Source organism: Lepisma saccharinum, chromosome 8 (assembly GCF_977018435.1).
Source record: "Lepisma saccharinum chromosome 8, izLepSacc3.1, whole genome shotgun sequence".
Classification (NCBI taxonomy): Eukaryota; Metazoa; Arthropoda; class Insecta; order Zygentoma; family Lepismatidae; genus Lepisma; species Lepisma saccharinum.
In genome coordinates this window covers 85,994,973-86,006,612 of record NC_139236.1, presented here as the reverse complement: position 1 = coordinate 86,006,612, position 11,640 = coordinate 85,994,973, and the positions used below count along the sequence as shown (strand labels likewise).

Here is an 11,640-nt window from a genome sequence, read left to right as displayed (position 1 = left end):
CGAATAACATGGGTACCTGGGGGAAACCCTGGGGGGTAAAGGCGGTCAGGGGCGTGATGCTGATCACATCACCCCCACTCACGACCGGATCAAGAAAGTGTGGGGCGTTACCCCCACACCCCTTATACGCCTTCATGGCGTGGTGCTATGCACAGGGGAACACTTTACCTTTTTACCTTTAGGGGGAGGGTTCACCAAGCGGTTTGACCCTCTCTCCAGACGTCCGTACAAATGCCCTCTCTTTCTTCTGAATATTTTTTTTTAGTAAATTACACTGTATTTCGATTCACTTTTGTTCTCATCTTTTCGTTTCAGATTTCCGTTGTTCCCAGCTACTTTCCACGTGATAAATCATGATGCGCCACACAAACACTTGTACCCTGATTCTGGCCACCTGCATGCTACTTCCTGCAAGTGCTCTGAAATCGCCAAACTATCTCATGGAGGATGGGTGTCCCCCAGAGTGCATATGCTCTGTCATCCACGGCGAAGTGAGCATCAACTGCGCTTCCGCAGCCTACAGGAAGGTCCCGGAGAATCTGAACAGCGCCGCGAACCTTCTAGACCTCCGGGACAATCGCATCCGGGAACTGACTCCGTGGGCGTTCGGCGTGTGGAGTCTTCCACATCTTCTCAGACTCCACATGCCTGACAACCACATCCGTGAGATCCACAAAGATGCGTTCTTAGGACTAAGGAACCTTACCTTTTTGGACCTTTCCAGGAACGACCTTGTGGATATTCACCTTGGGACCTTTTCCGAGCTACCAAGACTGAGATTTCTCAATCTGTCCAACAATCCTATCCACAAGGTGTCTACCTTAACCTCCTTGTCTCTTCGGAAAGTGGTGATGGTCCACTGCAAAATATCCATCCTGGAGGAAACCTCACTAGCTCACCTTCCGAGACTGGAGTACCTGGACCTGTCCTGGAACCCGCTGGAGAAGGTCGAGACTCCAACAGCATTCTCATTGCACACACTCAACATCAGCCATTGCCTAGTGAAAGAAATCCCCGCTAACTTCATGACCACCCTTGATCAACTAACCCTCCTCAACCTGTCTTGCAACCCTCTTCAGAGGATCTCCATCAAAGACTGCGAGACGCTGAAGACAATTGATCTAAGCCGCTGCAAACTCAGCAACCTCAGCAAGGCGGTGTTTGCTAATCTTCCTAAGCTGAAACACCTCAGGCTCTCCTGGTCTAGGGATAAAGAAAGCAAGGAGAGGTTTCAGTTCAACGTCATAGACGAGGATAGCTACGAGTTAAGCTATGACGCTGACATAAGCAACTTCTCCATTGGTTCTTGCACCTTCCAGTTAGGTGACAATGTCTTCATGAAAGTAGAGACTTTACTGTTAGCCACTGCTCTTGCTCTAGTCTTAGCATTCTTCATGATTTCAGTACAGCAGTCCAAGGAACGTCAAGCGAAAACCGTTCCTAAAGAATGGACGGTAACACTCATGGCAAAAAGTGAACGTTCAGTAGACACTTACAGATTGGCAAACAGAGCAGAACAACTAATTACGGAACAAAACATGGAAGAAACAGTCAAACTGTCCACATCTACCAAAGGTGTTGAGATCAGCGCTGGAGATCAACAAATGGTTTCAAATACTGAAGAACATGATGACAAGCGCCCAATGGCACGACGGTACAGTTATACTTGAAACACAAAACACAAAATTGATTTATTAACTTAAACTTTTCGTGCATCTTGTAAAATTCAGCAATAAAACATTCAAGCTTCATTATAAACATTTATATTGCTGTAATACGTTGTTCGTATCGCTGTGTATTTTTATACAGACGATGCTGTGTTAAGGCTGAACCTTTGCCCGATGCCAGGGCAGCTGTTTTCGAATTTTCCTCTCCTTCCAAAAATCGCTAGGATATTTCAAAATCTGAAAAAATATATCTGCTTGCATGTCTTAACCTCTGTCATACATATCTTTTCATTCATACTATACCATTCGTATGATATAATTAATAAATTAAATAATTTTAATTGCGTGATAGTTCATAAAAAGTAAATATTTATTTATAACTAATAACGTAAATTTGCCTGTTTTTGTCCAACTTCCCCCTGTTGTAACTTTGTTATCCATGGAATATGAATCTCGAATTTATAATTACGTCTCATACAGTACTTTTTACGCTGTAAATATCAAATTTATGTTAGGTCCCCACCAGAGATACTGGGACCCAAATTTAAAGAAAATGAAAAAAGAGAATTTTCAAAAAACTATAACTCAAAGAGGAAACCAGTAACCGAGCTGAAACATTTCTTTGCCAAAACTTTGGATGTAAAGGGTGTTCCATTAATTTGGAACGATTTGAAATGTGAAATAAGGTTAAGTGTTTAATGTTTTTTTTCTTTTTCTTTCAGATTTTAACAACTTCAGCCTTTGCCAATTGCAACCATGGAAAGATTTACAATCGAGCAACGTTATCGAAGCGTATTACGAAAATGGACGTCAAACAGAAATCCATTTCGGGCACTTCGCGATTTTTTTGGTGAACTGAGAGTGCAATTGGTAAAATTGTTCGTAAATTCAAACAAACTGGGTCGGTGGCAGATGTGAAAACGCCAATGCGTGCTCGTTTACGCCGTTCAGCTGAAAACATTGCTGCAGTGCGCGAGAATGTGGCCACGAATCCAGACACCTCTATTCGTCATCGCGCGTAGGAATTGAACCTCTCCACAACAACGCTACAACGAATTTTGACAAAGGATCTGTCTCTACACGCTTACAAAATTCAATTGACACAAGAATTGAAGCCTGCTGACCATTTGAAGCGCCGTACATCTGTCAATTGGATGCACGAGCAAAAACAAGCCGATGATGATTTGTCACAAAAAATCATCTTTAGTGATGAAGCCCATTTTCATCTTGGTGGGTTCGTTAATAAGCAGAATTGTCGCATTTGGGCTGATGAAAATCCAAGGAACATTGTTGAAAAGCCACTGCATCCACAACAGGTCACTGTTTGGTGTGCATTTTTTGCTAGCGGAATCATTGACCCGTATTTCTTCGAAAATGATGCCGGGAATTCTGTAACGGTCACAGGCGAGCGATACCGTGACATGATAACCAACTTTTTATGGCCTGAATTGAATGCTATGGATGTCGAAGATTTGTGGTTCCAACAGGACGGCGCCGCAAGCCACACAGCCAATGCAACAATGACTTTATTGAATGAGAAGTTCCCAGGTCGCATCATCTCTCGAAACAGCGATGTCAATTGGCCACCACGATCGTGCGACTTAACCCCATTAGATTTCTTCCTTTGGGGTTATCTCAAAAGTAAGGTCTATGCCAACAAGCCAACAACAATTCAACAGCTGAAGGATGAGATAATAAGGCATATTGGTGAGATCGACGAGCAACTATGCAGAGACGTCATCAAAAATTGTGACCATCGAGTGGACGTGTGCCGCCGAAGCCTTGGCGGACATTTGGCCGATATTGTTTTTCACACATAATTGTCATGCCTCTAATAACATGATCCAAAAGTGAAAGCAATAAAGTTTCACCAATAACACCGTTTTATTTACTGCTAACTTTGATCCGTCTTAATGGAACACCCTTTATATGTTTTCTCTAAGAAAGAATTGGATCTCTGATATTATATTACTTCCCTACTAAAAATTCCTAAACTTTGATTGTTCTTCAAAATTGAATATTATTTTTGGCCCTAAATTTCATCCATTTACAATAGAAATGGTGAAGAAAGGCACAGAACAGAAAATGTAGCAACAATGCTTTTTACCCTAGCTTTCTATAATTTTTCGTACCTGAGTTACGATAATTATGACAACTGTCAGCAAAGGCCAACAATGTCGAAACAATAGTCATGAAATAATAATGGCCTCCAATTTCAAAAGGAGTTAAATTTCAGAAAAATAATGCCTGTTTTGAACCACCCTTGCATAGGGGTAACAACATAAAATGAAAAATTTAAAAAATGGTCGAGCAACCAATTATGTTTTTTTTGGGACAGTTTGATATAGATTGACCAAAATTGGAGTTTTATGAATTGAAACGAATCGCCAAACAAGTTGCTGGCAACCTGTGCACCTGCACACTTAAAATTCTATTCCTTAAACACACACACAAAGTATGAAAGAGAAAATAAAAAAAGTTATGGACAAATTGGTAAGCAATAGTTGTGCATTCCACTGGCTCTTTCAAGTCACTATTTTCGGTAAATGCAGTCTTAATCTGGAATAAATTGCACACAACAATAACTAACCAACCAATACCGCATGATCATAAATCCAAATCGAAAAACTTTCTTCTAGGTAGGCTGTACGAGTGAGACACACATGAATAAAATTACAACCCACAATGAATAGTTGATAAGAGCTTTTATTCAACTTTTTCATTTTCATTTTCTTTGACTTAATTTTATTTTATAATTTTATATTTATTCTGCTTGTAGAATGTATATGTAAACTCTATATTGAGAAGGGTTATATGGGAGAACAGCATGTGCTGAACCTCGCCGCTGAATAAAGATATATTAATATTATTATTACAAGTTGAGTTTCAAGGTGTACAAAGTCTATTCTCTGACGTCATCAGATCTAGGCTAAAATATTGAAATAAAATCAATCCTATGCTTAGTTACAGAGATTACGAAATAACAACAACTATGTATTTGTAGAACGGGAAAGGACGTGTCAACGTTTTACCTTTTCGCAAATATATTTTGATCCACTTTTCTCAATTTCCAGATCCTTGATTTCAGAATCATCGCAATTACACAAAACGTGATGACAGATCTCAGAAAATCACTTAATTTGTACATTACTTAACTAGTGTTTTCTACAGTTCAAACAGATATTTGTTTACTTAATTTTAATACAATCCAATTATTTCATTATAACACATAATAGAAGCTACTTTCTGTGGAATGTAATAAAATATTAAATATATACGAATGTGGAGCAGATTATAAGTTTTAACTGTGGGTTTTAGTATCTAGACAAATATGAAAGTTTACTAAACGTAGAAAGATCAACTTGCATGGTGTCATACGAAAGTAATGTTTAATATATATAGGTTCTACCTGAAGGAGAACCAATATCCACCATAAACCATGGACGAAACAGTCGAATTGTCCACATCTAGCAGAAGCGTTGAGATAAAGGTAGCGCTGGTGATTAACAAAATTGACGAACTCAATGACTCGACGATATAGTAGTTATACTTGAAACTCCAAAGCAACTCTTGACATAAACATTTAATGTTTCATACATATTTGCATACTTCATATTTGTTCATCAAAACAGTAAAAGTTGACTGAATGAGTGAAGATTTTAGAATGAAATTTATAAAATCATAGTGTGAGAACCAGACGGATGTAACTCAAATTTATCAAATTTACAGGAGATAGGAAATAATTTATTCTTAGGAATATGTCTGACTCTTAAAAAGAGTCAGTAAACTGACTCCAAATAGAGCTCTTCAGAGGAGTTTATTTAAACAACACTGAAAAACGCATTCTCGCAGTTACGTTCCTCTGGGTCTCATAGGACGAAATAAGATGTGGTGTTGTTAATTGTTTAATACCCTAGTCAGTCTGACTTGAAAAATAAGCTATTTCAATACATATCGTTCACTATCCGATGAATCTAAAAATCAACATTGGGTCTGTTATACAGTTTTGTGTGGTGATGGTGAACGTATGGTGTGATGTCACCTTGGTAAAGATCATGCGGTAGCGTAAATTGTGCATTGAGTGCGTGTCCATGATGATGTTTGATCTTGTGAAAAATTCCCTCTGGGGAAAGAAGGACTCTTGTATGCTCTTCAAAATCCCTATCACGCTGAACAAGATGGCGCCGCTGAACAAAATGGCCCCTCCCGTCGTACCAGTTCGTCACGATCAAAGCAGTCATCAGAATCAGGAACAGGCAAGTTGCTGTTAGTAGACCGCCAATGATTGGCCACAAGTAACTGTCTTCAGGATTGGGGATCTTGACAGCATTGAAAGGATCGTACTCATCATGATCATCATCATCATATTTGGTCGGTGTGCTGTGCGTTGAGTGCTTGTTTATGCAAAGATCACCAAACTCAGCCAACATTCTTCTGGCATCGCCATCTTCTACACATGTGAATTCTCCTTGCACTATGAAAGAAGATCGTTGCAGAACATTGTAGAATCTCATGGAATCACAGTTGCATGGAAAACGGTTCCAAGATATGTCAAGCACGGTTAGGTGCCTCAGAGGGGATAAGGCTTCAGGATTCATGTAAGATAGATGATTGCCCGACAAATTTAAGCTAACAAGTTCTTCAGTGCCAAGAAAGGAACGATCACTCAAGTGTCTCAAGCTTGTGGAAGACAGATCCAAAGAGGTTAAGGATGGTATCATCAAAAGCGGTCCACTATCGAAGATCTTGAGCGGATTTCCTCCTAAGTAAAGAGTCTGTAGTCTGTGATTATACTTGAAACTCTCTGGATGAACATATCTTAGTCTGTTATGTGACAAATCAAGGACAACCAACCGAGTAAGACCTCGTAGTGAGTCTAGGCTGAGATACTCGATGGCATTGTGGGAAAGATACAGAAACTCGAGCTCGTCTATGTCCAGATCTTTGAATATGTCGTCTCGAAGATCCAAAATATTGTTTCTGGATAAATCCAGTATTTCTGTTTCGGGGCTCAGGTTGTCAGGAATTTCCATTATATTATTATGGGAGCAGTCGGCCGTTGGTTTTCCGTATACTGGCTCACAGTTGCACTCTTCTGGACAAGAAGTGATGGATATGTCTGAAGACACGAAACTTGCTGTTGCTAATAAGAAACATAAGATGTACTCCAGCCCGGGAAGTTTTGGAACTTTCGGTGCAGTTAGATTTCCTCCCATGGCTGACGTTCTTGAAATCTGGAAAGAACAGAAGTATTTTAGTGGGACCTATCAAGCAGACATGAAAATTGTTTTTCAAATTGACAAGATACACAAAACAACATTGACAACATAGTTAGTGGCTATCTTTTACAATTTGTGAGCTTTCATAGAGGAAGCACAGTGCCTACTGTCTTATTTAAGTAAGATCGAGCTGTAGACTATCGTTCAGGAGTTTCATTTATTCAGAGAACGCCACTAACTCATGGCACTTGTGTCGCCAGAAAATTTTGCTTGAGTGGCGGAATGTTTTTCAGTTGGGCCTTGATTCGCTGGATAGACGGATCTGGTGTAGGGCACATCCAGCTTCTAACAGTTACTAAAACAAATTGCTAAGAGTTCTAAATCTGGCCCTCCTAACAATTCGTAACCTACAATTCCACCTAGTTCTAATAATGCATGTGTGATGAAGTGACCCCTAGATACTTCCTTTGGGGAGTCACCACGTGAAAATAGATGTCACAATTCAACTCTGCACATGACGCTCGGTTAAAGCTAAAAATAATATTTAAAAAAACAACAACTTTAGAACGTCAATGAGTCAATCTCTCAATATTGTCAATTGAAAAAGTAATTACACAAACAGTCAACTGTAATAGGACATTGAAGTCAAGAAATGTAAAATACCAAATTATTTTCCTTCTGAGATTTCAGTTGGATTTTATATACAGGGTAGCTATAGCTATATTGTAAATTTTATTTAGAATAATGTCTAATACATAGATTATAACGACGTTATTTTTTCAAGCAGAATTCAATAATTTAAAATTAAAAAAATCTTCTGATAACATACTGCGCACTATTATTATTATTATTATTATTAACCTTTTTTGTTCTTATACTTGAAGTCTTATATTCTGTTAATACACTACCAAGCCAAGCAAAATACTCGTATATAGCAGGATAACAAACTCCCATAAGCCATGGCGAAGGCGGAGGATATGGAAGTTGCTATACGACATTTCCGTTGGAGATAGAAGTGCCTAGCGCCATCTAACCGCTTGGGCGAAAACTAACAGTCCTAAAATGATGGACAATTAATGGGATCTGCCCTGTCAAGGTTGCCATTAGTCCATGATCAGAGGCTAACTCATAAAACGATCGTATAAATTCAAGCAATATACATTATAAAGTATATTTGTATAAAAATTTATGTAGTACTGCGTTACGTCGTATATATTCAAGCACTTTAAACTTTTTAATAAAGCTGTAGAGATTATAGACTTTCATGGAAGATTGTGACGCATGTCACTATTCTCAAGTTAGTTATTGACTAACCTGTGGGAACGCACAGTGGATCAAGGACTGAGTTTTTCTTGTAAGTACATTTCGATTTAGTGCGGCTATATTTTACTTTCTGAACCAAAATTTAGGTTCATTGTGGAGAATTTTAAAGCTTCTGTGATTTCCCTTATGCTATTCATGGAATGTTTAGAAATTCAGTGGTGATTGGTGTTGTGAATAAGCCTTGTACTGTGAAAGTTCTGTTTATGTCTTATGTCAAGCTTAGTATAGAATAGACTAGGAATTGGGTGTTCATGTTTAACGTAGACATCTCATTACAAAACTTTTACATGCGTCGTTGACTGAGCATCGTGTAAGATACTCTTTTACCTTCTATATTGATTAAATATAGGGCTGAGCCGATGATACTTTGAGAATTGCAATAATCAAAATTTGTTCAAAATATTGAACAATATGATTGTGTAAATATTTTTATCTAATTATATGCATCAGTTTACCAAGATATTTGCTTTAGAATGTTCAAGAATTAGGATTATTTAATTAAAAATGTAGTTTTCGTGCAAAATTTGTGCAAAATAAAATTAAACTTTGAATTTTTCATAATTTCCAGGATGATTAGACCCCGTGAAAGACCAAAATGCTATAAAAGTATCGACTGGTACCGGTAAAAAAAAAAAAAAAAAAAAAAAAAAAAAAAAAAAAAAAAACAACTTTTTTTTTACCTTCCGATACCGATACCAGGGGTATCGGCCGATACAGATACAAGGGCATCGGCTCAGCCCTAATTAAATACCATCCTCCAAGAAGTCTTAAAGCACACAGGTTGAGTTTGATCGCTCTAAGCAAAGGTAGAAACTCTACATTTTTTTAATGTGTGTGTGTGTAATTTAAATAGGTAATCCTTGACCAGGCTTCGACATTTTACGTGCATCCTTCGATATTTTCTTCTTATCCCATGGTTTGTGATATTTATATCATACAAATTTTGAAGTAATTAAACAAAGAAAATGTCATTAAAAATACATTGAAAGATTCCTTATTATTTTCCTGTAGTTTACGGTTATTACAAGCATAAGAAAACAGTTTCTCGTTGTGACGTTTCAGGAGAACACACGCTCCCTTCATCAGACATTTATTTTCATTTTGACTAAAGATACAGTTATAACAATGGTTAGCAATTTTTTAAACAAAAAGAATCCGTTATATAATGGATGTTGTCAATGTTACATTGTTGTAATATAACAACTTAACTGTGAAAACAAGCAGTCTGTTTTATTTTTATTTCAGATAATTTTTTTTGATCACATTATTTTTTATTTAAAATTATGAATTATGTGGAAACCACAGGAATACATAATATAAATTGTTCATGTTCAAAGGATTATGTAGGACAAACAGCAAGGAAAATGGCAATAAGATTTATTTATTTATTAACCAATCGCCTATAACAGAGCGAATGCTCCAATTACAATAGGCATTACAATTTGCTATATACAATATAATTTACATAAATATATAATACATGATACAAACACATAGTAATTATTACACAAAACAAGATGGCACGAACACGATTTGGACATTATAAATCTAAACCCAAGAACAGGTTTGTCAGCTCACATCATCGAAGAGAATCATTTGATTAAAAAGAGAAGGGTTTTAAAAAGATTGACGGGAAACATAGAGTTGAATGTCTGGGAAGCTTCGTTCATTGCAGAAGAACACTGGAATAAATTAACTAATGAAAATGGTAACATAGATCCAGTATGGAGTTTTCTTTTTCACAAATAGAGTAAGCCACCATCTTTAAAATGTAATGTAACAGAAAACATCAAGAGACCTTGTGAAAACAATGATGAATTTGAATTACCTGATGATTTTTGTGGATTCATAATTTTAAATAAAAAATAATGTGATCAAAAAAAAATATCTGAAATAGAAATAAAACAGACTACTTCTTTTCGCAGTTAAGTTGCTATATTACAACAATGTAACATTGACAACATCCATTATATAACGGATTCTTTTTCTTTTAAAAAATGCTAACCATTGTTATAACTGTATCTTTAGTCAAAATGAAAATAAATGTCTGATGAAGGGAGCGTGTGTTCTCCTGAAACGTCACAACGAAAAACTGTTATTTTATTCTTGTAATAACCGTAAACTACAGGAAAATAATTCTACAATGCAAGCAATGCGTACATACAAGAACAACTATTAAAGATTCCTTGATTGCATTTCTGATTAAAATTAAGTTTAGCATATTGAAGAATATTTTAGTATTGCCTTGTGTCTGAAGAACAACTTTAAAAACATAGTATTACTACTATTTTGGGAAACGGAAAAATCCTGCAGTTTTTTACCAGAATATAAGACTACAAGTAGAACAAAAAAGTTTAATAATAATAATAACAATAATAATAAATAAAAGTGTGCAGTATGTTATCAGTAGAAAAGTTTCTAATTTGAAATTATTGAACTCTGCTTGAAAAAAAAATAACATCGTTATGAACTATGTATTAGAAGTCAGTTGCGTTCTAGGTTGGAGTGGGATGCACAATTGAGTACTTCGTAATTTCAATTTTTTATCGTTTTAAAAGTTGTTCAAAGACAATAGTGGTAACCGGGGTCATTTTAAGAGGAGTTTCCCTTTACCACTTCGGTTTATTTCGAGTTCTTCACTGCTTTCATTTGAAATTGTCGATTTTCTAAAAATTTCGAGAATGGTTGTAGTCCCCATCAGCTACCCCCAGTGCCTTTCGTTATCCTCTCCGTATGTGTGCGATTCTTTAGGTCTCGCTACTCACTTCTCCGTGTTCGGGTCCTGGCTTGTGCATTCCGAGTGTCATTTCATCAATTTCATACTATCATCACTCATCCTTATCCTAGCGATTCGCCAAAAGTGGCAGAAAGGCATCGTAAAATAAACTAAATCAATCAATCAATTAATCAAGACATGAATCTATCAGTTCGCTTGTCCTAGCACAGTTTTATCAATGCATCATTCATTCTTATTGTTTCCCTGGCGTTAAGACAAGAGACAGAAAAGGGACGTAAAGCAACAATAATACAGTGAGTCAAAAGTCCCTGACCACCCCTTATACAATGAAAGGGAGTGTAGATTGTAGCAATTGGTCATGCTAGTAATATGTTAGGCCTAGGTGGAAACTTTTTGGTGCATGCCATGACAACGTCCGCCATCTTGGATCCAACTTCATTCCTTTTAAATGGGAAGGGGGGCATGTGGGGTGTGGTTTTGGGCTAGAATTTCACCAGGAATTCAGGGGTGAAGTCAGATTTATGAAAACTTTGATGAATAAGTTTCGAAAATAATATCAAGTTTCGAACGACTACTGTTGTTAGATGACACTGAGAAAAACATTTCTTGAAATATTACGAAATTCTCCAAAATATGTGTCATTCGGTATTCTGTCCAATAAATCATTAACACTGTTACATTATAATAATGTACA

The 11,640-nt window shown here is 36.9% G+C and overlaps 1 protein-coding gene across 1 annotated transcript in view; it reads left to right on the top strand.

Moving 5' to 3' along the window:
* Positions 1-11,640, top strand: part of LOC145991885 (uncharacterized) — a 51,612-nt gene that overhangs the window by 2,532 nt on the left and 37,440 nt on the right. Inside the window, exons 2-4 of the mRNA XM_083127919.1 lie at positions 316-1,668; positions 2,390-2,459; positions 3,013-3,433. Of these exons, the coding sequence (XP_082984045.1) occupies positions 354-1,668; positions 2,390-2,459; positions 3,013-3,433 (1,806 nt within the window). The 5' untranslated portion in view covers positions 316-353. The remainder of the gene's footprint in view (positions 1-315; positions 1,669-2,389; positions 2,460-3,012; positions 3,434-11,640) is intronic.